At 43.2% G+C, this 26,567-nt stretch overlaps 2 protein-coding genes across 5 annotated transcripts in view; one reads left to right on the top strand and one right to left on the bottom strand.

Moving 5' to 3' along the window:
• Positions 1–12,788, top strand: part of btbd7 (BTB (POZ) domain containing 7) — a 94,235-nt gene extending 81,447 nt beyond the window's left edge. For 3 of the 4 annotated variants that reach the window (XM_072492485.1, XM_072492493.1, XM_072492503.1), the window contains one exon: positions 912–5,452. In XM_072492485.1, coding sequence (XP_072348586.1) covers positions 912–1,733 — 822 coding nt within the window. In that variant the 3' untranslated portion in view covers positions 1,734–5,452. Of the gene's footprint in view, positions 1–911; positions 5,453–12,491 lie in introns of those variants that run through there. The other variant, XM_072492513.1, reaches the window with a different exon arrangement.
• ubr7 (ubiquitin protein ligase E3 component n-recognin 7) overlaps positions 6,972–26,567 on the bottom strand; it is a 33,459-nt gene continuing 13,863 nt past the window's right edge. The window contains exons 6-11 of the mRNA XM_072492537.1: positions 25,902–26,007; positions 19,256–19,449; positions 13,346–13,513; positions 11,720–11,888; positions 10,698–10,759; positions 6,972–8,209 (exon numbers count right to left, since the gene is read on the bottom strand). Coding sequence (XP_072348638.1) covers positions 8,117–8,209; positions 10,698–10,759; positions 11,720–11,888; positions 13,346–13,513; positions 19,256–19,449; positions 25,902–26,007 — 792 coding nt within the window. The 3' untranslated portion in view covers positions 6,972–8,116. The remainder of the gene's footprint in view (positions 8,210–10,697; positions 10,760–11,719; positions 11,889–13,345; positions 13,514–19,255; positions 19,450–25,901; positions 26,008–26,567) is intronic.

Below are 26,567 nucleotides of genomic sequence, written 5' to 3'. Positions count from 1 at the left end.
CCTTCATACGTTCATACGCTGGGGGCAAACTAAATTTTCTGGGGCGTTTGAGAGAAATGCATTGAGCATCAAGTTAACTTATGAGCAAGGTCCCTATTTTACTTTAAGTAAAAGATCCCACCCCACTGCAGAATTGGGCACAATGGATTTTCTTTTCTAAACAAAAAAAAAAGCACTTGTGGTTTGAATCTGTAGAGAATACTGATATGCCAGTCCAGCCATAAAGTTTGATTGTAAAAGTAGGGAAGTAAACACATGTTGTGCTTGAGGACTCCCTACTTTGGATCTGCTAAGAATTCTTAGCTGTCCTTTGCTTTTTGCCTTTTATTCAACTGATAGAATAATAGAATCCCCTATAATGCAGAAGGAGGATATTCAGCCCATCAAGTCTGTACCAACACTCTGTCAAATGTGTGACCTACTCCATGGCTGCCACCAGAAGTCTGTACCAACATTCTGAAAGAGCACCCTAACCAGGCTCTTCACCACCACCACCACCAAATCTTGTATCACCACTTAACCCGCACATCCCCGGGTGAATTAGCTTGGCCAATCTACCTAACGTGCACATGTTTGGACTCTGGGAGGAAACTGGAGCACTCCGAGGAAACCCACGCAGCATGGGGTGATTGTGCAAACTCCACACCGACAATCACGCAAGGCTAGAATTGAATCCGTATCCCTGGCGCTGTGAGGCAGCAGTGTTAACCACTGTTCCACCGAGCTACTTAAATGAAAGTTTTTTTAATTAAGATTTAATCTCATTTATTTAAAATACTGTGTTGGTAAATGTATGACAAATTAGCTCAACATTGGTAGGCTTTGTTGCTTGTTTTAAAAATCTGTAGAGCTGGAAAACAATTGTTCGATATGTGCCATTTTAATAAATGTCTTTTTAAAAATTCTTCTAGAATACTGAAGGTACCTTAAATGAGCAAATGCCAGACATCGCAATGGGTGTGACATCCTTGAGTAACCTATCACTGAGGGATCGAAGATTCCCAGAATTGACTTTAAATGCTGAAGTAAACCAAATGGTTTTAGATTCTGCATCATTTCCACGCCCTGCTCTGTATATACACAACAGACATGTACACAGTACAAGGAGGAAACCTAGTGAGCTGAAAGTGGAATCTCGGGAAGGCCTCCTGGAGTACCCAGATCTGTATGACTTCTCTTCCAGTACAGCTTACCGATCATGCACTCCAGGAACAAGTAGACGGACACCTGCTCCTCCACAGGGAACATACTTAGGCCCAGATTTGTACAGTCACAGTCGGCCAGCAGCAGCAGGCTTCAAGATGACCTCACTTTGCAATGAAACTTCAAATAAACCTGACGAACCAAGGAGAGAATATTTCCTGCCTCCTGAAGTTCATCAGCCTAGATCCAGTGATCCACCATACTTTGATTTCTTGGAACAGCCTCCGCACAGGTTGGACTTGGCGTTGTTACAGGAATCTAGTGGAGGTTCTCTGCATACTAGAAGTAGGGGCTTAATGGAGACCGATCTGACTTATGGCCTAACAGCCAGTCGAGCTATGGGTGTGTCCTGCAACTCTGAGAACCATGAAGCCAGCTGCAACAGAAGGTCATCCGATGGTGACATGCTGGAGCCTAGGGTCAGTGCTCAGCTGCACAGAAGCATTCAGAACAATCGGGAAGATACATTAAGCCGGGAAAGGAGGTCACCAAGCAGACCTGATCTGCCATACAAAAAATCTGCCCTCTAATGATGACCATAATCTAGTCTACCTTTTCAGCAGATGACTCCATTATTAACTTTGCTTTCATAATATTTTGTACATAACATTTCTACCTTAAACTGAACTGTTTTTAAATAGTTTTCTATGACTTTTGTTGTATCTTGGGAGACCAGGTCTTGAACCAGTATTGCCATTCTTTCTAATGTTTAGTCTGCTTAATCGAGTTTACCATTTTGAAAAAAAAATGCTTGATCTGTTGCCTCCTTTTTACAGGTTTGTTTAAAAGAAAACCTATGTTTTTTGCGTATTGAATTAAGGCTGTGTGATGTTTAATTGCGAGCTGTACATCTGAAGAGTACTCTGATACGCATTGTTGTATTTTCTCATTTTTGAGAAAGTTTATAATTTAATAGAAGGGACGGTATTCTTCTAAAGTATATTGTTGGCATTGGAATACATGTGCAAGAGAAGGGTGTCTGTATTCTACTGGCCACCTGCCTGTATTGAGCGAGCACAGATCCTAGTCAATCTGAATCAGTAGTCTTAACCTTGGGACAATCAGATTGCTGTGACAATCGGTTTATAAGATTAATGTTTTAATATATGGTGAGAAGCTGAATCCCAAAGACAGAAATACTAGCAACACAGATGTAGTAGCTGGGAGTTCCATCCAAAGCTACTGACATGTCTTTTGCTTGGTTATTGATCTGTGGTGGGATACATGAAACCTTTTTGGCCTTTTTCCTCATCATTTGATTAGCTGCTTCTCCGATTTCTGGATGGGTTGACAAATGTTGGTCTCTGAAATGGTGTACTTTAAAGTATTGGAAACAATCAACCACATTTGATGAAAAAGCTAGAATGCGAGCTGTACGGTATGATTTTTAAATTCCTGTATTTTTCCTGGTTGCATCCAAGTAGACTTTACGTATTGCACATTTTTTCAGGCTACGTAGCTCACTTAACTGAGGGGCTTTCTTGTTACCTAGCATGTAGTGAGCTATGGGCTCAATTCCTAGGTGAGTGTAAGATCCAATGTTATTCTCGACTTTCACATACTTGCATAGTTAGTTTGAAGAGGATAACGCTGTTACACTAATCCTGGAGGCAAGGTAAAAGTACGTAGATTGTAATTGTAACAAGTGTGCAGATTCAAAAAATTGCATATAGAAACTTTAAACCTCTCAGCTTGATGCAGCTGATGCACTACTTAGTGTATTAGTTTTAATTTGATTGTGCTAGCTTTTACATTTTATTACTTCTGATCCATAGTAAATGACAGTTGTGCACAGTGTTAGGTTTTTTTCATGTCCTTCCCGTTCAGTATTTGTTTTTTTTTTGTTTGCATGGATGATGAGGATTAGAAGTAAATTGGGAGGCGACAGGAAAATATAAAGCACTGGTGGGACAAAAACTGATCTAATCACTGCTACTATGCAATCTCATCATCTGTCTTTACAGTGGTACTGGAATGAAAATGATCTGGTAGTGAGGAGCTGGAATGTAATCATGAAGATTCCAAAATTTCATCCAGAAACGTGTTCTCATGAGCTTGTTCTAGCTGATGAGCTACTTCAGTGTACTTTAGCTGTGCTCGAACACTCATCTGAGTCAGAAGGTGTGGGTTCAATTTCCACTCTCTGAGACTGAGCATTAAACTTTTACGGTAACACTCCACTGCAGTACTGAAGTGTTCTGGGTGATAAGGTAACACTCCACTGCAGTACTGAAGTGTTCTGGGTGAGACGTTAAACAGAGGCCTTCTTTATTTTCTCAAATGGACATAAAAGATCCCAAGGCACAATTTCGAAGAGCAGCAGGGGAGTTCGCCCTGGTGACCTGGCCAGAGGTTTTAACCCCCCCCCCCCCCCAAACACTGAGGGCTTTTCTTGAGCTACTTTTTATTTTTGGGGAGCTACCCGTTGGTTTTCAGGGTCTCCATTTACATTCTCACGGACTCCTTTATTTAGTGATGAATTCATAGAATCTCCTAGAGTGCAGAAGGCCATTTGGTCCATCCAGTCTGTACCGACCCTCCAAAAGAGCACCACCGCCCTGGCCCAATCCCCGTAACCCCGCCTAACCGTTGGACAGTATGCGGCAATTTTGCATAGCCAATCCACCTAACCTCCGACACGGAGAATATCAAACTGCACAGTCAACTGAGGTCAGAATTGAACTCGGGTCCCTGGTGCTGTGAGGCAGCAGTGCTAACCATTGTGCCACCATGCCGCCCAGGCGTAGTAACATTACTGTCTGTATTTGTGTTGACGTGCAGGATCTTCGGATTCGCACAGAGGCAGAATTGAACAAATTCCTCTACCCTCAACATACAAGGAAAGCATTCATTTCCTAGACACCACTATATTAAAAATGGCACAAGACAGCAGGCATAAGTTAGCAACTTTTCTCCCCCCAATTTAAATGACACACTTGTCCCCATAAAAAAAGCCTCCACTCTAAACACTCCGACTGGTGAGGTTGACTGGTGAGGTTACAGCTAATGCATTTCCATCGCATATGCACAAAGCTGGAAGTTTTTAAACTGGTCAGTTTACTACCTTTTTACAGCATCTCCGATTTAAATCTAAATTAATCAATTCCTGTTTACGGAAGAATTCCAAACTTTGTGGGCATTAGTCTTTGCCAGTTTCACTCTGGAAAGATTGCGTTCTAATTTTTGGATTTTGCTCCCTAGTTCTAGATTCTGCTGAATTAATTTATCATTTATCTCATTACCCTTCATTACAAACAGTGACAACATTTCCAAAGTATTTAATTGACTATAAAGCACTTTGGAATGTCAGATGGTCATAAGCACTACAAAAATGTAGTATTTGCAAAATGGTTGCATATGTTTGTCTCTTAACAGTCACTGCACTGCAAGTAATTTGCAGCATGTGAAATGCTTTGGGTAGTGATAACACAAATGCAGATCTTTATGAAATAAAACTTCAGTATTATCCAATTAACAGTTCATTACAACAGCATCCACTTATTTTCCCCTCCACAGTAGCTCATGGGTGTATGCAGCCTTAAGTTTAGAGGCCCCACATTCACTTAAAGCCACTGAGTTAATGAATTCCTTGCACGTATTCCTGGCTCGTTAGCTGAGTGTTCCTTTATTGGCATATTTAAAACTGTTCTCTACGCTTCGCGGCCTCTTTCCCCCTTCCCCCGGCCACTGCTCTGGTGTGTTCAGGGTGATGCGATGCCACTCAACTTCCTGCATCTCCAAGCACAGGCTGGTTTTCTCCCACATTTGATGATAACTCGCTGCAAGCACTGGAGAGAAACAACCTGTGCTTGGGAGGAGATTTTCCTCTATCATCACTTTTCTCTCATTGATTACTCCCATGGTGCAATTTCCCAGGGCTTTTTGGGGGCTTCAGAGTGAATTTGCCAGCTCATATTGCATTGTTGCTTGTGGAACCTTGTATGCGAATTGGCTGCTGCATTTTGGACATTACACCAGTGACTCAACTTCAAAAATGCTGCATTGTTTAGAGTTGTCCTGAAGTATTTTCTTTCATTACCCATGATGAATAAGGATGTTGCTTTCAGGGAAAGATGATGATGTTTTTTCTGTCTCAAATTACATTGGGAAGCTTTCTATATTGGGTATGGTGTATTTTTCCAGGTACCTCTATTTTATTGCAATTCTATTGGAACTTTAAGCCAACGATTGGAAATAAACAAAACGAAGACATTTTTAAAAAAAGAATGTTGAGCAGTAGCTACGTAAATTAAGCTCATTTTCTGCCGTGTGCAGGTTTATTTTCAAAATTCTAAATGTTTATGCCCGGAATCTTGTCTAAACTGATGATTGTCTCACCGTTTCAAACAAAATATAGGATAACCAACCTTTGTGGAAACTCCCAGTATACAGCACAGCATTTCAAAGCTGCCTGACCTGCTGCTAATTTTATATTGTCCTGACTTGTAGCTGTGTACTCCCCACCCACCCCCACCCCTGATTGCATGCTCTTAAATTGCAATTATTTAGCAATTTAATTTTGGTTGAATGATAAAACTTGCATAAACTATTGGAATCTGTTTAAAGATAAGTTTTTTATCGTGCTTGGTAGCAAAAGATTTCTGAAACTTGCATTGTTGATAATCCTTTCATGATGTATTTTGGATTCTTCTGATCTAGCCTGTTACTGGGATACAGTAAAGTGCCTTCCATGCTAAAGGCTCGAGTATCAGTAATTTAGATCAAATGTCCTATGCAAGTGATTTCTACAAACTGCATAACCACCTTTGTAGATTCTACTATGCTTCAATGTATATAGTGTTTTTAAAGAGACTTATTTTTATTTTAGCATCTTAATGAGATTGTTATTGCTCTGTAAGATGCATCTCATCATCAAGTACCATGGCAGTTGTATAGAATCTGATCTATTTTTCTACTGTTTCTGGGGGGGGGGGGGGGGGGGAAGCATGTAACATTCTACATTGCCATATAAGTGGTGTTTCAAATAAATGGCCTATGAATATGTCTTGTTCATTTTTAAATTGTAACATTTCCAATTTCCCGATTTTATAAAAAAAAAAAAAAAAAATTGGAACCAGTATACTGCAGAGTGTGTCATCTTTCAAAAATCCTAGTCATGCCCAAAGCTGTTTCCAGGAGTGTGTGGTTCCTGAGCCTCTTGTAATCACAACCACGCATAGGTCCCATTGTTGATTTCTAGATTGTGGTTACTGTATCATTGATATACGCAGAAAAGTCTAAAGTAGATTGTACAACTATAACTGAACTTTAGATCTGTTACAGTAGGAGCTTAACCATCACATTAGCTTCCATAACTTTAAAATCATGCTGTTTTAAAACCTCCATCTAACTCTCTGCCCTGTTCCCTCCGGCTTCACTTTCAACTTTGGGGTGAAGAGGAAATAGTCAGGAGGTCAATGTGCTACCCGGTATTCTGCTTTACATTAATTTCAATTCCCCAATTCACTTTGCACTCCTCTTCCTTCTGCTTAAAGAGTGGAACCACATTTTTGGTTACCCCAACCTCCTCTTGACTCTTTTTGGTACAGTGTTTTCTTATTCCTTGAAGTTCAGACTCTTCCCATTTTCTCTCTTTCTTTCTCCCCCCTCCTCCCCTTGCAAATGCCAAGGGTGCCATATAAATCTGAACTATTAAGGGCCTTCCACATCAGGTTAGTCACTTGCTCACTCAAACTCTCAGTGCAAGCATGGCTGATTTCCAAATATTCTGATATAGAGAGGGGGGCTTTAAAGTAATCACTCGGGTAGAAAAGTAACCAAAGTTTTTATTTACTGTTCCCTTCTCCCCTAGTGAACATTAGTAACACACTAGAGCAGCTAAGACCTTCCAGTCAACTTTACAAGATTCAAAAGTTGGAGAAGTTGCATAAAATGTTTGAACAGAATTTAATGAAGCAAAGCCATTGGACAAAGCAAAAACCAATACTGTGTTTCTATTATAACCTGTACAGGCTGTGGAAACAAAATGCATTTAACTGAGAAAGCAATTTATAGAACATAGTTTCAGCTTAAATACAGAATAGTTCTGGTTGGAACCAAACCGGAAGTTCCAGGATTTCCACCTGACATCAATGCTGGGTTTGAATGTTTGCAGGTAAGGTAGTACGATAACTAGATGCCACTTTTTAAAGTCGATAAAGCACATGTAGAATGGGGTACCAGCTTCTAGTTTAAAATGAAACATTTTCTGTACCAAGCAGTTCTTTGACATTAAAGCACTTAATGCAGCCCAAACCAGAAGCATAAGTTTTCTAACAGCTTAGTCTCTGGTTCACAGTAAGCAAGCTGTTGGTTGCTAGATCTTCTTGCATTGCCACTGTACGCATTGGGTGGGGGGGGGGGGTCTTATCCACTTAACCTGAATCTTCATTTACAATTTCTAAATGCACATTTAGTTTATTGTCCCTGTAGGTGGCAGGAGTTTTAAATTCTAATTTTGTTTGTTCAATATCTGTCAAAGCGTACAAGAGTTACCAAGATGTTTGGGAGGGAGTGCAGAGCGATAGCCCAAGGAATGCCCAGTCATGGTGACTGAAATCGAATTGTCCATATCCTATTTGTCCATAGTTGATGATGGACAAGATTATGTTTAAAAGCAGTATGCGCATATGGTACAAACCACTCATTTCTGTTATTTTACTCAATTCTGCATGAGTATTTTATCCTCACTACATAAAAACATGTACCAGTATTTTAACTAATGCTTCTGCACATTCAACAATTTTCTCTACTGCTTCAGAAAGGAACTCTTTACGAAATAAGAGGCAAAAAAAAAAAAACCCCAGGGCCAACTAGTCAATTTTAAATTGCTATTATTGAGAACCCATTTATTTTTTGTAGATCTGAGCAACGTTTTCTACTTAGGGTTGTAATCTCTACTTTATTCTGTGCTTTAACTACAAAAGTACTGCATTCCATCCACTCGCCGCCGCTTCTTTGACTGAAGCTCTTCAAAAAAGTGTTGTATATCTTCACTTGTAACCACCTGTTGGATATAAAAACAGCATTAAAGACTTATAGGGTGCAACTGTTTGTGAAACACAGTACAGCATTAAACATTTCAATTTCCACTATTGAGTGAAAAATCACACCTGTAACAAGCTAAGAATCCAGAAGATGAATTCAGCTGAGCTACCACTTTTACCTGTAGTGGTTTCTCCATCACTATGGTTTCTGTGCACAGCCAGCAGGTGGGGAGGTGGAGCAACTGACTGCTTTTTTTCCTACCTAACCCAATTATGCAGCAACTTGTAAAATCTTGCCCATACCAATCACTAATGCAAGAAATTTAAATTATTTGAAGGCTAAAGTTACACTCACGCTCCCAGTCTCTCTCTCTCACACACACATACTTACGCACTTCTTGGTATTAGGATTCATTAGTGCCCAAATGACCCTTCAAAAATGGAAAATCTCAAAGGTCAAAGTGGATCTTGTCCAGCAAGGAAGTCGCATCTGAGAACCATTACATTCTTATGAAGCATTTAACATTAGCTTTCCTTCAGAGGAAGTTTATTTTCCCCTGAAGGCCTGTTGCATTAATTAATGTAATTTCTAATTGAGTATTACCTGCATTCTCACCTCTACAGTAGTTATCAGGCTTTTTAACTGTCTACACCTAATCCTCAAGTCACCCCACAGTGAACCCACTGATAAATGCCTACACAAAAGGATGGATAGATATTCTATTGCCATCATTACGAACACTGGGATCCCACCAATATAATCCGCAATAGGCAGCCATCCTGTCTGACTTGCCTAGAACAGGGCATCGTATGGATACAGAAGGAACAGTTGTCTATTCCTTTTTAAATTACTGACATAGTTTGGTTTGCCAAGATTGTGTTGCTGGCTTCCACATATGCCAAGTAACAATAGCATCTTGGCTGAAGTCCTTTGCTAGAGCTCAAGGAGTATTAAAACTATTTTTTTCACTTGCACCAAACAGGAGCTGAATTCAGACAGTGACATTGCTGGGCGGTGAAGTGTTCATGCACTGGAACAATATAAAGGCACAGTAAACTTGAACCAAAAAGCAAGCTAAGTGAAAATAGCATTTCCAACAGGCTTTTTGTGGACCAAATGGAATGAACAGTCTATGACCACCCACTCCACAACTTTTATTCATATGTGATTTAGGAAAACATCCCAAGACACGGCAACAGTGCTAAAATAAAGGCAAATTAACCAAACATTTGGTCAGGTGGAATTTTCGGAGGAGCCTCGCTAGCTGAAATACAGCTGCTGATGGTAGGTGCAGAAGGGGGACAGAGGTTCAAGGTAGGAGGAATGACAAAGCTATTAAGGGGCTTTAAATTTTTATGTATGAGCGTGAAGGTGGAGCAGAATTTGGTATAGGATGGGTTAGAGTTTTGGATGAGCTGAAGTGATGGGTAGTGATGGAATCGAGGAGGAAGCGAGCAATCTTGCTGTTGAGCTTTGGTTTCAAGCCAAAATAGAATCTGAATGCAATCTGCTGTAGCCTCACTCAAACAGTGGCCATGGAGGAGGATGAAATCAATGGTCAGCTTGTGGCAGTAGCTGAACATAGATGAGGTGCAGGAAGACTAAAACTATTAGACTAGATATCATTAGCATTCTGATAACACCGAAAGATCAGGCTGAATGCCAGTGCAGATATGTGAAGGTAACCACATGGCAGGTAGTATAGATGATGAAGGGTGGGGGATGCAAGAAGAGATTAATCAGGAAATCAATATGACAGTACAAGGGTGGTAAGTCATTGAAGATGTTCTGGCTACAATTAAAACCAAATAAGGCGGTGCAGTGGTTAGCACTGCTGTCTCACAGCACCATAGACCCAAGTTCGATCCTGGATCTGCTCACTGTCCGTGACGTTTGCACATTCTCCCTGTCGTATGGGCCTCAGCTCCACAAACCAAAGGTGTGTAAGAGAGGTGGAGTGGCCACACTAAATTGCCCCTTAAATGGAAACATTTTAAAAACAAGCAAAGGAAGACTTGCTGAGCTTGCCAAAGAGGCAAGAAAGATGTAAGGAGTTTGCTGAGGAAAAGCCAAGGAGGAACAGAAGCAGCTGAGAATGCAGCAGTGCAGAAAAACCCAAAGCTCTGACTTGGATCACTTCCACAATTTGCATAATAGGCATTGGACGTCTGGTTTTTCTTTTCCCACATCTTTCTTTCTCAAGGTGCTCGTTTACCCAAACTTTCACAAATAAGCCTGAAGATCAAATTGTTTGGAGGGAAGCAATCACAGCTACTACACACACACACTGGCATACGTACTTCTCGGTGAGCCAATACATTTGGTCAAGAGCAGGAAGCTAGGTGGATTCACCCGTCCTCCCCCAACACCGCACTGAGGTGCTAACCCAGTCAAGATCAATAAACTCAGCAGTTTTGAATCCAGTCTATTGGCTCAATTCCACATCAGAAATTTGTTCAATTTAAATCCTGAAGTTGCCAAACAAACGGACACTGATCCAGCCTTACCTTTCCTTCATCTGCAAACCTCTTCAGATAATCCTTCAGTTCAGACTTTAAATCATTGTATTCTAGATAAGGGGGGAAAAAATACAAAGGTTCACTAAATGACCCCACATTGAGTGATTGTTACAACTTCATTTTATGATGTGTGTCATTCTACCCACTAATCTTTATTATTGTCACAAGTAGGTTTACATTAACTCTGCAATGAACTTACTGTGAAAATCTTCTAGCCGCCACACTATAGCACCTGTTCAGGTACACGGAGAATTCAGAATGTCCAATTCACCTAACAGCATGTCTTTCGGGACTTGTGGGAGGAAACTGGTGCACCTGGAGGAAACCCACACCGACACGGGAGAACGTGCGGACTCCGCACAGACAGTGACCCAAGCCAGGAATCAAACCTGGGTCCCTGGCGCTGTGAAGCAACAGTGCTAAGCAACACCACACACACTGGCTTTTTACCACAAACCCAGGAAACAAAAGCTGCAGATTTTAATAGCTTTATCACTATAAACACTAAATTTCACTCCCCAAAAGGAAAAAAAAAACTAATTTGGAGAATTATTTTCTCATGTGGTTTTATCCTGAGCTTAAATCTAATTTTTCTTCATTAAAAGCCTCAAGTGCAGTACCAAGTTGGTTTTTGAATAACTGATCGAAAATGTGCAGATATGTCTTAATGTCTGCCATGAGGCGAAAAAAAAAGTTCAAGGAATCTAGTAAAAATGGAAACACATTCTTAATATTGAATCCAGATTCTGAACATAAATTTCTTACTCCCTATTTATACACAACAAAACTATCTTCCGCTCTAGTTTGGAGTACAAAAATTGAAATGGTGCTTGACCAGCAACTTATTAAAAAATATTTAACACATTACACCTAACCCATCTTGTGATCCTGCTTCACAGGGGGTTGTGATCTCACAATTACATACAATGAGTTAACCCAACATGTGGGTGTTCAAATTAATTTGCTTTAGAAAAAGTGGATTCACTTAAAAAATTTTTTTTTTTTTTTACCATAAATGAGTTCAACTTGTTGGATTCTATTCATGTTGCTTAGAGCAGTCATCAATGGATCACATTTCTCTCGGTCAGTCTCTTCAACGGTTTTGCCTTTATTCTCATAGGCCAACACTGTATCAAACTCGTCCAACAGAAAGGAGATTTTTAGATCTTTATACAGGTTCTGAAAAGAAGCACCAATTCTTCCACGTGAAACACAGATCTGGTCATAAGATATTTTACAGCAACATGCCGTTAACCAAAACCTTCCTTGGATATGAACAAAATTGACATAGGGTATTTTTTTTAAAGAAGCAACACCTCCCCCTCCCCCCACCAATTTAAAACAGCCACAATAAGTTGATTCACAGAAGCTTTAAATTTTCCTTTAAGGACCAAATTTTTCCATTCCCTGCGTCAATGAAGCTGAGGCAGTCACCTGTCTGCAGATACAAGGCCATCGAGCATGTTCCTTAGCAACAATCTTCTCCATAAAAGCATTTGCAGCAAAATTAAAAAAACAATACTGCAGGATGTGTGCACTAGTTGGAATGCAACTATTGTTAGGAATCCAATCGCTAATTACTGTGCTTTCAGAATGGGGGTGGAAAGGTAGGAAAGAGAATGCTGCCAAATTTCCCACCTTTGCACTAACGTTCCTAGGTACAAAATGCAGTGGAGCCTTTGACTAAACATCAACTGACACAAAAACTGAACAACAGGTTTTGATCTTTCATTGCAAGAGTTCTAATTTTTAGATGAATAAGCTCTTGAATTGTGTTTACAGACTGGCTCCCTTCCCAAATCTGACCAACTGGTGGACAAAGCCTGGTTTCCGAAATAAAAGACATGCAACATGCTGGAACCATGGAAATTGAAATCAAACTGTTGGAAACAGTCAGATGGAGATTGGAACCCTTCAGGAATTTCAGAAGAACTAAACACTGAACAGCTGCTACTTCACTTACAAATAATAATCTTTATTGTCACAAGTAGGCTTACATTAACACTGCAATGAAGTTACTGTGAAAAGCCCCGAGTCGCCACATTCTGGCGCCGGAGAAAGAATTCAGAATGTCCAAACTACCTAACAGCACGTCTTTCGGGACTTGTGGGAGGACACCGGAGCCCCCAGAGGAAGCCACACAAACACAGGGAGAACGTGCAGATTCCGCAGACAGTGACCCAACCAAGGTTAGCACTGTTGCTTCACAGCGCCAGGGTTCCAGGTTTGATTCCCGGCTTGGGTCACTGTCTGTGCGGAGACTGCACGTTCTCCCCGTGTCCGCGTGGGTTTCCTCCGGGCACTCCACAAGTTTCGAAAGACGCGCTTGTTAGGTGAATTGGACATTCTGAATTCTTCCTCCGTGTACCCGAACATGCGCTGTAGCGTGGCGACTAGGGGATTTTCACTAACTTCATTGCAGTATTAATGTAACCCTACTTGTGACACCAATAAAGATTATTACAGATTGTCTATCCCCATCGTTTAAATAAATTACAATAAAGAATTTTGTCGGCCTTTTCAAAATATATTCCAGCATTTAACTTGCGACACATGATAAATTAAAACAAGCAAAGTATCCTTCAAATCAAATCGAGCATTACAAAAAAGTCATGCAACAGAAAAGGCAAACATACCATGCAGGACTGGCAGGTACACAGCTGGTTACGCCAGTTAAGAGGCCAGTAGGTGGCACAGTCCCTCTGTAATTCACCTTTCTTTTTCCCCTGCTGCAGTTTGCAGCCGATATTCTCTGCATCAGCATCCTCTTTCACGCTGCAACTTGCTTCATCGCCATTGGCTGCCTGGCATAGAAAATGGATTTTGTGTTACAAATGCACAATTAATATGCTTTAGGATTTAACTTTTAATTTGTAAGATATTTCCAAGGGGCGGTGCAGACCCGATGGGCCGAATGACCTCCTATAATAATAATAGCTTGTCACAAGTAGGCTTCAATTAAGTCACTGTGAAAAGTCCCTAGTCGCCACATTCTGGCGCCTGTTCGTGGTGGCTGGCACAGGAATTGAACCCGCGCTGCTGGCCTGGTTCTGTCTTATGGACAGCACGGTAGCACAACTGATTAGCACTGTGGTTTCACAGCGCCAGGGTCCCAGGTTCGATTCTCTGCTGGGTCACGGTCTGTGCGGAGTCTGCACGTTCTCCCCGGGTCTGCGTGGGTTTCTTCCGGGTGCTCCAGTTTCCTCCCAGTCCAAAGATGTGTAGGTTAGGTGGATCGGCCATGATAAATTGCCCTTAGTGACCAAAAAAGGTTAGGCGGAGTTATTGGGTTACAGGGATAGTGTGGAAGTGAGGGCTTGTGGGTCAGTGCAGACTCGATGGGCCGAACAGCCTCCTTCTGCAGTATGTTCTATATTCCTATATTACAAGCAAGCTGTTTAGCCCACTGTGCTAAACCAGCCCCTCCTTCTGCACTGTAAATTCTATATTATTCTGGTTATGGGGACAGATTTTAGACATGGGGCAGATAGAAAACGGTTTGGGCTGGATAGTTTATCAGATCGACATGGAGTTGTAGATCCAAGGGGAAGTCCTATTGTGCTGCTGAACTGAGACAATAATTGCACTTCTTAAATAACCCCAAGGATGTGGGCTGCCAGTAGGCATCGCAGGAGGGTTTGAAGTTAAGATGCAAATGAGGTGTGTGTGAAGGGGGTAAATTATTTGTGTAGTTTCCCCAGATCAAAGAAAGGTTTGAAGGCACGTGGTAAATAAAGGAAGATTTTCAAACTTATCCGTATACAGTGCAGATCAAAAGTGAGGTTTTAAAGTTAAGTAACTTGCATTTCTGTATGAAGACAGGCCATAAGTATCTCATTGCCATGCAGATGGGTTGAGAAGGGAAGGTTCTTTTTTGATATATTTTTTACATAACTTTGCAGTTGTCAGTCAGTCAGTCAGCGAGGCAATATGTCTGGCATCAGCTTGGAGATGGCAGTCTGCCAGGAGCTGTGAGCAAGAGCAACAGAAACCAAGAGGGTCTCTACAGGGATTGGCAATGAGAAATTAAGGTCTGCCAGATCGGCCTTGTGAAGCTAGTGGAAGAGATCAGAGAGAGAGAAATTTTGGAAGTAATTGCCAGGTTGGGAATCAGAGCGAAATCTTGGGAACTGCGACACATTTGTGTTTCATTCCAGGAGAATTAAATAACTCAAGAACATTCAAGAAGGAATTCGCAAAAGAAATTGGAAGTATGACATGGAGTTTTCTGCTCAGAATATTAGTCTAAAGTACAATTTTTTAAAATGTATTCATGGGACGTCAGCATTTCGGGCTAGGCCAGCATTTTTGTTCTTCATCCCGGACTGCCCTCAAGGTGGTGGTGAGCTGCCTTCTTCAACCGCTGCAGTCACTGTGGTTTTATATATAGACACACACACCTGATGTTAGAAAGGGAGTTCTAGGATATTAACAAAGCGACAGTAAAGAACGGTGATGTACTTCAGGATGGTGAGTGGCTTGGAGGGGAACTTCCAGGTGGTGGTGTTTCCATGTAGCTGCTGCTGTCCTTCTACACAGTGGCCGTCGTGGGTTTGCAAGATGCAAAGGAGTTTAGTAAGTTCTTGCAGTGCACTTGTAGATGGTACACACTGCTGCCACTATGCATTAGTGGAGGGAGTGAATGTGGATGCAGTGCCAACCAAGTGGGCTGCTTTGTCCTGGATGGTGTCAATCCAGGCAAGTGGAGACTATTTCATCACATTCCTGACTTGTAGATGGTGGAGGTTGCATGGCACGTGGTAAATAAATAGTATTTTTAAAAAAAAGACTGGTTACAGTTTGCACTTCAGCCCCACGCTCCTGATCTACAGGCATCTTGGGTGGAGGACCTAGTTGTGAACCCACTCCTGGGTGTGGGCAACTGAGGATCGTCTGCCCGGATTGTTTACGTACCCACCCCAGCCACATTTGCAGCCAGGTGTTCCTGGTGAGGAAGCACACTACCTCCACCGGCACATTAGAGGCCTTGCATGCCTGGTTGGCTTCGGGTGTCTAATTGACCCTCTTAATGATGTTTTAAGTTTCATTTGTGATTTGTTTTTGTTGTTTAAAGCAGTATCCCTTTAAGTGGCTGCCCCTTTAATTTGTCCCTCCGTTTGTTTTAACCCAAAATAGGGTAGATGCTGGTGGACAAGTTGAGGCGTTTACTCACTGCAAAATCCCTAGCCTCTGCCCTGCTCGTAGCCACAGTATATGGCGAGCGCAGTGCAGTCTCTTGTCAACGGTAACCCCCAGGATGTTGATCGTGGAAGATGGTTATAGATTCTCTCTTGTTTAACCAGCATGAATACTAGCCACTATCAGCCCAAGCCTGAATATTGTCCAGGTCTTGCTGCAAATGGACACAAACTGCTTAAAAGATAGGTTAGTGTCAGTAAAAGGTATTTCCTTTAAAATGTGAAGTCTTGTTGCTTGATCATTTCAATAATTAGGAATTCAAAATTTTTTTTTAATTTTTTTTTTTTTTTAAATGGTCTTGGTACAGAGATCGTAACAATCTTTTAAAACAAAAAAAAATATCAATCATCTTTATTGAAAGGCTCACTTTAAATGTTTAATTTTAAACCATACTATCAATAATGGTTGCCAGGGAGTCATTAATCAGCTGGTGAGGGTCAAGGCTAGATTGCACAAACTATGAAACGGAAACCCAACCACTTGGAAAAAATCTTTGAAGTGCCGGGATAACCGTAAGCACGAATAATAAGAGAACCTGTGTTGCTCCACAACATCCTTAAAGATTACAGTTGCAGTGATTAAATCAGATTAATGAAGTACCAATTAGTGTAATCTATTATAGGAAACTTGGGAGGCAATTGTAACTGAGGAAAAGAAGCAACTCAGGGTTAAGAATGACTGCTGATTGGGTTTAGGCAATTGGACCCAACAATAAAAAACAAAAGATTAACACTGCTAGAAGTGCACTGAATAAAGTCATGAATTGGTGCATTTGATTTAAAGCACAGTTTGGGGCAGGATCATTTAGCTCACTTTACATGCTTCAAAACATTTAATGGAAGAGGCAGATCTGGTCGTCTTGTGTATTGCCACAGGGCTGGCACAAGGCCAAAACGTTTTATTGGGCCTGGGAGTATAGGATATCAGAGAGAGAAAAAAAAAATCACTGATCTCAAAAATACCACCTTCTCCAGGCTAGAGTTTACATCAAGTCACAAGTCACTTGGATGTACAGCACAAACAGGCCATTTAAATAACTGGTTAATGCCAGCATTTATGACCCACACGAGCCTCCTTCCAACCTCATCAACAAACCCTTTTGTTCCTTTCTCCCCAGCGTACTTAACTAGCTTTCTCTTAAATGCATCTATGCTATGCACCTTAATTACCTCCTGCTGGAGTGAATTCTAAATTGTTTCCACTCTCTGGATCAAAAGGATGTTTTCCTGAATTCCCCAACTGGATTTATTAATGACATATGGCGCCTGGTTATTGAATTTTCTACAAGCGGAAATATCTCTAGGTCTCTCTTACCAAACCTCTATCATTTAAAGATCCCCACCACACCATCTCTGTCTTTTTTCAAGAGAAATAAGGTTCTAGCCTGTTCGGTCTTCGTATATAATGAGATCCTCTCAGGACCGATAGTGTCCTTGTAAATCTTTTTTTCAGAACTGATATCGTCCTTGTTAATCTTCTTTTCCCCCACATACTTAAGTGCCCTTTTTACAATATGAAGACCAGAACTGTAGCCATCTGGGTTGGCCACTTCCCGACTTAAAACGGAGACCCGCAAAGGCTGAAGGGAAATTCAGCCAACACAGGCAATACAGAAATCATGTGTATTGAAACCTGTAAGAAACCAGACAGCACTGAAACCAGCAGCCATCTGCATAGTAATGAGCAATTCCAAGGCACAATTGCAACAGTCAAGGTGAATAAAGCTAAGCCAGACTCCTCGGCGCCAGCAGGAGCCAAGAGAAAGGAAGGCCAACGGACATTTAGGGACCGCCCAGCGATCAGGGAACAACTCCAGTATAGGAGAAATCGATCCAAGTGATCGGAACGCAGTCCAATCACTTGGAACCAGGTACGGGGTCTGCCCCGAAGGGCGGGAAGCTTCTGGGGACTATAAAGTAAAGCCCCCAAGTTCAAATCGTCCTTCTCGACAGGGTCACTCAACAACGCGAAGCAACCCCTGAGAGTGAACTGTCCAGCGGCCACCAACCAAGTAAGTCTCAAGATAGGCGCTCCTAGCTACCAGTCCATACCAGCTTTTGAATCCTGCAGACTCAGGACCTGAACGAAAGGCAATTTGTTCCCCAGACCTGGTGGGCCAATTCCGAAGCTAAGTATAGGCCTTTTAGTGATAGGAATAGTCTAGAAAGTAGAGTTTATGCATGAGTAGTGATTTACTGTGTATAATAAATTTGTTTTGATTTGAATCTTACTAATTGGTGTTGAGTTATTGATCAGTACTTGAACCTCGTGGCGGTATCATAACGATACCTGGCGACTCTAGAGCAAAAGGTTAAACAAACAGAGCAAATTACGAATTAAGAGCCAACCAAAAGTTAGCAACAGAACTATTCGCTGTACTCAAAATGTGATCTAAGCTATGATCTATAAAAAATTTAAATGACTTTCCTGCATTCAATTCTATCCCTCTGGAAATAAACCCCAGAGCTCTTAGTTTCCTTTTGTAATACAGCCTGGTTAATCAACACTTCATTATTTCTCAATACCCCTAGATCCCTTTGATCCTTTGGCATTTAGAGTCAAGTCATTGGCCAAGCGGTGTGTGGCCTCACTCTTTTTGGAGCAAAATGCACCACTTCACACCTCACCTACTGAAATTCACGTGCCAATTAAACAATCATTCTGCAAGTTTGTTAACGAATTCCTGTATTTCCCCTCTCCCCAATCTTCCTTTATATTTAATACACCCCCAATTTGGTGCTGTCCGCAAATTTAGAAATTCTACTAGTCGGACTTAAAAACTACCAACTTAAAATCAGAGAAACTTGCACAACAGCTTGGTCAGAGTAATTGGCGGGGGACTTATGACAACCTCTAGTGGGAGTTGTTTCTATGTTTACCTGAAGATTTCTCAACTTTGCAAATGGGCTTCTAGATCTCCTCTTAACCTGCTCTGTTCCAGTAAAACTGCAAGCTGTCCTTGCTTTTAAAGCTGCTTACCTCTATATTAAAAGGTAAATTAAAGTTGTTGAAAACTAGACAATATTCTAACTTTAGCCTAACTATTGATTTGTATTGATAACAGAAAAAAGATGGGACTAATCGGATACGTCGATCAGAGATCCATCTAGCACGCACACAATCAACTGAAAGACTCCTGTGCCACAAATGTCTCTATGGTCACTACCTAATTGGGTATGAAGTGCTCAACTATGCCACTTAGTGGCCGATTTCATGGCAGAATATACTACAAGAAAGTGAAGTGTATGTGGTGAATTATAAAAAGCTTCAACGAGAGCGACATGGAATATCTACTCTGGCCACCCAAAGTAAATAGGTTATCATAGCAGGTGAAAAATCAATCTCACCTCCAGTTTCTCCTCAATTTTACAGCTTGTGGAGGGTTTGTTGTGTTTGGCTGCAGTTTCGTCACATTTCGTTGCACAAGCCATTGTTTTCTGGTTATGCGAGTCGCCATTTTCCTGTTTTGCATACACGCCAACAATGTCATCCTCCACTTTGCTTAGTAATCCACTGTTACCGACATCTGATGCTTTGATCACTGGAAGAAGTGTACAAAAGGAAACTTGAATGACCAAATAGGTCTCTTTCCCCCAGTTAGGAGTGATCCTTGACCAGCTTCACATTCATTAATTTTCTTCCACTCCAACGGAGATAAAATAGGTAACAGATAACAAACAATATGCCTTACATTTAACTTCCTCCCACTCTGTATTCAGTCATATCCACGACTGCATCATCAGTTCACATGTTAAAACAAGTTAGCCAAATATACTGCAAGTAGGGGCAGCACGGTAGCACAAGTGGCTTTACAGCGACAGGGTCCCAGGTTCGATTCCCCACTGGGTCACTGTCTGTGAGGAGTCTGCACGTTCTCCCAGTGTCTGCGTGGGTTTCCTCCGGGTGCTCCGGTTTCCTCCCACGGTCCAAAGACGTGCAGGTTAGGTGGATTGGCCATGCTAAATTGCCCTTAGTGTCCAAAACGGTTAGGAGGAGTTATTGGGTTACAGGGATAGAGTGGAAGTGAGGGCTTAAGTGGGTCAGTGCAGACTCGATGGGCCGAATGGCCTCCTTCTGCACTGTATGCTCTATGTTCTTTAATAAATGCAAGGCACTAACGTGCCCACTAACTCCAGAAATCTTCACGGCCCATGATTTGGCACTTTGTGATTACTTAATGGTAACATCTGGAGTAGTTTTAATGCAGGATTTAGCACTCACAAAAAAAAATTTAAATGTACTTTAAAAATTGTAATCGGTCAAACTAATCTTCTTAGAGGATAATCTCCAGCCGGTTACATGCAATGTTAATTTGGCTTTGGATCAATGAAAACCAAATCGAAAAATAACATTCACTCCTACAAAATGATGATCCCCCCCCCCACACTCGTTAATATGCTCGACACAAGGTTAGTAAGCTTTTTTGGGGTCAATCTTGAAGGTTTAAAACATATTTACTGCTATGAAGGTTGCAGCCAAGCGAGTGTCAGATCTTGGCTGGTTAGTGGTGCGGCACTGGTACAGGTGGTTAGCACTGCTGCCTCACAGCACCAAGGAACTGGATTCAATTCCGGCCTTGGGTGGCAGTCTGTGGAGTTTGCACTTTCTCCCAGTGCCTGCGTGGATTCCTTCCGGGTGCTCCAGGTTTCCTCCAAGAATGCAGGTTAGGTGGATTGGCCATGCTAAATTGCCCCTCAGGTGTCTAGGGATGTGTAGGTTCGGTGGGGTTACGGAGATAGGGTGGGGGGAGTGAGCCTAGCTAGGGCGCTCTTTCAGAGGGTCCGTGCAGACTTGATAGGCCGAATGGCCTCCTTCTGCAATGTAGGAATTCTAGTGGCTTCCCTACAAAAGAGAAAAGGTCAGTTTTGGAGCCAGTGAATCAGCTTAGCTGATGGGCAGATTATATGGTTAGAAGTCTGGGCATTACCCAGAGAGTGAGGAGGGGATTTTTGCAGCGTAGTAGGGACAGGGGGGGGAATGGCACTACGCAAAGGATGGGTGGGGCAGGTGTTCCATTCAGGGCTAGATGCGAAAAACAGGGGGGTGGCTATATTAGTGGGGAAGCGGGTAATGTTCGAGGCAAAGACTATAGTGGCGGATAACGGGGGCAGATACGTGATGGTGAGTGGCAAACTACAGGGGGAGACGGTGGTTTTGGTAAACGTATATGCCCCGAACTGGGATGATGCCAATTTTATGAGGCGGATGCTAGGACGCATTCCGGACCTAGAGATGGGAAAGCTGATAATGGGGGGGGGGAGATTTTAATACGGTGTTGGAACCAGGACTGGATAGGTCGAAGTCCAGGACTGGAAGGAGGCCGGCAGCAGCCAAGGTACTTAAAGATTTTATGGAGCAGATGGGAGGTGTAGACCCGTGGAGATTTAGCAGACCGAGGAGTAAGGAGTTCTCGTTTTTCTCCTATGTCCATAAAGTCTACTCGCGAATAGACTTTTTTGTGCTGGGAAGGGCGTTGATCCCGAAGGTGAGGGGAACGGAGTATACGGCTATAGCCATTTCGGATCACGCTCCACACTGGGTAGACTTGGAGATAGGGGAGGAAACAGGAGGGCGCCCACCCTGGAGAATGGACATGGGACTAATGGCAGATGAGGGGGTGTGTCTAAGGGTGAGGGGGTGCATTGAAAAGTACTTGGAACTCAATGATAATGGGGAGGTCCAGGTGGGAGTGGTCTGGGAGGCGTTGAAGGCGGTGGTTAGAGGGGAGCTGATATCAATAAGGGCACATAAAGGGAAGCAGGAGAGTAAGGAACTGGAGCGGTTGCTGCAAGAACTTTTGAGGGTGGACAGACAATATGCGGAAGCACCGGAGGAGGGACTGTACAGGGAAAGGCAAAGGCTACATGTAGAATTTGACTTGCTGACTACGGGCACTGCAGAGGCACAATGGAGGAAGGCACAGGGTGCACAGTACGAATATGGGGAGAAGGCGAGCAGGTTGCTGGCACACCAATTGAAGAAAAAGGGGAGCAGCGAGGGAAATAGGGGGAGTGAGGGATGAGGAAGGAGAGATGGAGCGGGGAGCGGAGAGAGTGAATGGAGTGTTCAAGACATTTTATAAAAAATTATATGAAGCTCAACCCCCGGATGGGAGGGAGAGAATGATGGGCTTCTTGGATCGGCTGGAATTTCCCAAGGTGGAAGAGCAGGAAAGGGTGGGACTGGGAGCACAGATCGAGGTAGAAGAAGTGGTGAAAGGAATTAGGAGCATGCAGACGGGAAAGGCCCCGGGACCGGATGGATTCCCAGTCGAATTCTATAGAAAATATGTGGACTTGCTCGCCCCGGTATTGACGAGGACCTTTAATGAGGCAAAGGAAAGGGGACAACTGCCCCCGACTATGTCTGAAGCAACGATATCGCTTCTCTTAAAGAAGGAAAAGGACCCGCTACAATGCGGGTCCTATAGACCTATTTCCCTCCTAAATGTAGATGCCAAGATCCTGGCCAAGGTAATGGCAATGAGAATAGAGGAATGTGTCCCGGGGGTGGTCCACGAGGACCAAACTGGGTTTGTGAAGGGGAGACAGCTGAACACAAATATACGGAGGCTGTTAGGGGTAATGATGATGGCCCCACCAGAGGGGGAAACGGAGATAGTAGTGGCGATGGATGCCGAGAAAGCATTTGATAGAGTGGAGTGGGATTATTTGTGGGAGGTGTTGAGGAGATTTGGGTTCGGAGAGGGGTATGTTAGATGGGTGCAGCTGTTGTATAGGGCCCCGATGGCAAGCGTGGTCACGAATGGACGGGGATCTGCATATTTTCGGCTCCATAGAGGGACAAGGCAGGGATGCCCTCTGTCCCCATTATTGTTTGCACTGGCGATTGAGCCCCTGGCGATAGCGTTGAGGGGTTCCAAGAAGTGGAGGGGAGTACTTAGAGGAGGAGAAGAACACCAGGTATCTTTGTATGCGGACGATTTGCTACTATACGTGGCAGACCCGGCGGAGGGGATGCTAGAAATAATGCGGATACTTGGGGAGTTTGGGGATTTTTCAGGGTATAAATTGAATGGGGAAAATTGAGTTGTTTGTGGTGCATCCAGGGGAGCAGAGTAGAGAAATAGAGGACCTACCGTTGAGGAAGGTAACAAGGGACTTTCGTTACCTGGGGATCCAGATAGCCTAGAATTGGGGCACATTGCATAGGTTAAATTTAACGCGGTTGGTGGAACAAATGGAGGAGGATTTCAAGAGATGGGATATGGTATCCCTGTCACTGGCAGGGAGGGTTCAGGCGGTTAAGATGGTGGTCCTCCCGAGATTCCTCTTTGTGTTTCAGTGCCTCCCGGTGGTGATCACGAAGGCTTTTTTTTTTCTAAAAAGGATTGAAAAGAGCATCATGGGTTTTGTGTGGGCCGGGAAGACCCCGAGAGTGAGGAAGGGATTCTTACAGCGTAGCAGGGATAGGGGGGTGGCTGGCACTACCGAGCCTAAGTGAGTATTATTGGGCTGCTAATATTTCAATGGTGAGTAAGTGGATGGGAGAGGAGGAGGGAGTGGCGTGGAAGAGATTAGAGAGGGCGTCCTGTAGGGGGACTAGCCTACAGGCTATGGTGACAGCCCCATTGCCGTTCTCACCGAGGAACTACACCACAAGCCCGGTGGTGGTGGCTACACTGAAGATTTGGGGACAGTGGAGACGGCATAGGGGAAAGACTGGAGCCTTGGGGGGGTCCCCGATAAGAAACAACCATAGGTTTGCCCCGGGGGGAATGGATGGGGGATATGGAATGTGGCAAAGAGCAGGAATAACGCAACTGAAAGATCTGTTTGTGGATGGGAAGTTCGCGAGTCTGGGAGCGCTGACCGAGAAATATGGGTTGCCCCAAGGGAATGCATTCAGGTATATGCAACTGAGGGTTTTTGCGAGGCAACAGGTGAGGGAATTCCCGCAGCTCCCGACGCAGGAGGTGCAGGATAGAGTGATCTCAGAGACATGGGTGGGGGATGGTAAGGTGTCGGACATATATAGGGAAATAAGGGACGAGGGGGAGATCATGGTAGATGAGCTGAAAGGGAAATGGGAAGAAGAGCTGGGGGAAGAGATTGAGGAGGGGCTGTGGGCTGATGCCCTACGTAGGGTAAACTCATCGTCCTCGTGTGCCAGGCTCAGCCTGATACAATTTAAGGTGTTACACAGGGCGCATATGACTGGAGCACGGCTCAGTAAATTTTTTGGGGTAGAGGATAGGTATGCGAGATGCTCGAGAGGCCCAGCGAATCACACCCACATGTTCTGGTCATGCCCGGCACTACGGGGGTTTTGGGTGGGGGTGGCAAAGGTGCTTTCGAAGGTGGTGGGGGTCCAGGTCGAACCAAGCTGGGGGGGTGGCTATATTTGGGGTTGCAGAAGAGCCGGGAGTGCAGGAGGCGAGAGAGGCTGATGTTTTGGCCTTTGCGTCCCTAGTAGCCCGGCGCAGGATATTGTTAATGTGGAAGGAAGCCAAGCCCCCGGGTGTGGAGACTTGGATAAACGACATGGCAGGGTTTATAAAGCTAGAACGGATTAAGTTCGTATTAAGGAGTTCGGCTCAAGGGTTCACCAGGCGGTGAAGTACCTCACAGAAAGATAGAGGGAATGGAAAAGAAGAAGACAACAGCAGCAACCGGGGGGGGGGGGGGGGGGGGGGAAAGAGAAGAGAGAGAGGAACCGGCTGGACTCTCAGGGATGTCATTGTATATGTACAGACATTTGTTATAGGTAATGTATATTGGACTGTTGGATTGTATCTTTGGAGAGTATCTATTTTTGACAAGGCAGATGCCATTTAGTTTTGTTTTTGTTTCTGTTTATATATTATTTATTTATTTGTTTAAAACTGGCCACTGTTATTTATATTGCTTTATTGTTGTTTAAAAGAAACACTACGTACTGTTATGTTTGGCCAAAAAATCTTGAATAAAATATATATATTTTTTAAAAAAAAGTCTGGGCATTGCTGTCTCTCTCTCTCAAGAATTCTCAACTTTCAAGGGCACAGATCCCAGCCCCTGGTCACTGTCTGTGTGGAGTTTACGCATTCTCCCCCACAACCCAAAGATGTGCAGGGTAGGTGGATTGGCCATGCTAAATTATGTCTTAATTGGAAAAAAATAATTGGGTACTCTAAATTTTTTTTTTTTTTTAAACTCTCATGGGCACACCCGTTACAAAAGGAAAATTGAAACTGTTGTTTTAGAGCCAGATCACTTTCTATGTAGCTCATTAGCACCAGAAAGGGCATCTATTGCCAACAGTCTGCAAAATTACTGGGATGGCAGGACTGATGTATGAGGAGAGATTGAAATCGGTTAAGATTGTATTCGCTGAAGTTCAGAAGAATGGAGGAGGAGAGTGGGATCTCATAAAATTTCAACAGGACTAGACAGGGTAGATGCAGGAAAGATGTTCCCGATGGTGGGGGTGTCCAGAACCAGGGTCAGTGTCTTGAGATAGATCATTTAGGACAGAGATGAGGAGAAATTTCTTCACCCAGAGAGTGGTGAGCCTGTGGAATTAGTTACCACAGAAGAAGGTGAAATTCCACAGGAAGGAGCGGAGGCCAAAACATTGCATTTTCCAGCAGTTAAAAATAGCACTTCGGGTGAAGGGGATCAAAGGATATGGGGGCGAAAAGCGGGATTAGGCTATTGAATTGGATGATCATAATGAATGGTGGAGCGGGCAAGTCAGTGAGGACAAACCAAAAGAAAGAGACAAGGCCGAAAGTTGCACCTCCATATTTGGTTCGTTTTTAAAAAAACACAGGTGCAATTGCCACAGGCAACGTTGTCAGAATAGCACGGCAGTGGCATTTGTGGTTTGTAGTGGTTAAGCTGCCTATAGCAAGAACATCTCTGCAGTGCTGGACAGTGAGGGGATTGACTGCTACTTTCAACCAACTGCCAATAATGTTAGTTGACTGAACTGATCAGCCCTCAGACAGAACAGATGACCCAGCTGAAGCAGAACAAAGGTTCTTCCTACCTGCCACATGTACCGCGTAGGCCCAAAGGAACGAACATCTCTTCATACAGCTCCGACACACCATTTCCTGATATTCTTCATTATCTGGCAAAGTGGCACCAAGGTGCTAGAAAGCAAACAACGGTCGCAAATCAATTGCCATTCAATAGTTTAAAACGGTGACCACAACAGGAATCAAGTCTGTTATTTTAGTTGATCCTCAATCAAAACAGTTTCACATGAATATTTTCTCATATTCCGGCTGAGGGGCTTGCCTCCTCACCCACTGCGAGTGGAAGGCAGCAGGAAACCACCACAGACAAAAATAAACTGCCAAGAAAACAGCTCAGGGCAAAATGTCTGCTGACAAATCAACCAAGGACCTGCCTTTGGACAGAGCACACCGCAAGTGAATTAAATCATTCTCAGTATCCGACAAACCAATTCAATCGCTCAGTCTTATGGTTACATAATTTTCATATGGCAATTTGACGCAAGGCCATGAGACATAGGAGCAGAATTAGGCCACTCGGCCCATTGAGTCTGCTCCGCCATTCAATCAAGGCCAATATTTTTCTCATCACCATTCTCCTGCCTTCTCCCCATAACCCGATCCCCTTATTAATCAGGAACCTATCTATGTCAGTCTCAAAGACACTCTGATTTGGCCTCCACAGTCTTCTGCGG

This window comes from Scyliorhinus torazame, chromosome 2, assembly GCF_047496885.1.
Source record: "Scyliorhinus torazame isolate Kashiwa2021f chromosome 2, sScyTor2.1, whole genome shotgun sequence".
In the NCBI taxonomy this organism is placed as follows: Eukaryota; Metazoa; Chordata; class Chondrichthyes; order Carcharhiniformes; family Scyliorhinidae; genus Scyliorhinus; species Scyliorhinus torazame.
Note: the sequence above shows the minus strand (reverse complement) of the source record. Positions and strands in the feature narration are given on the sequence as shown.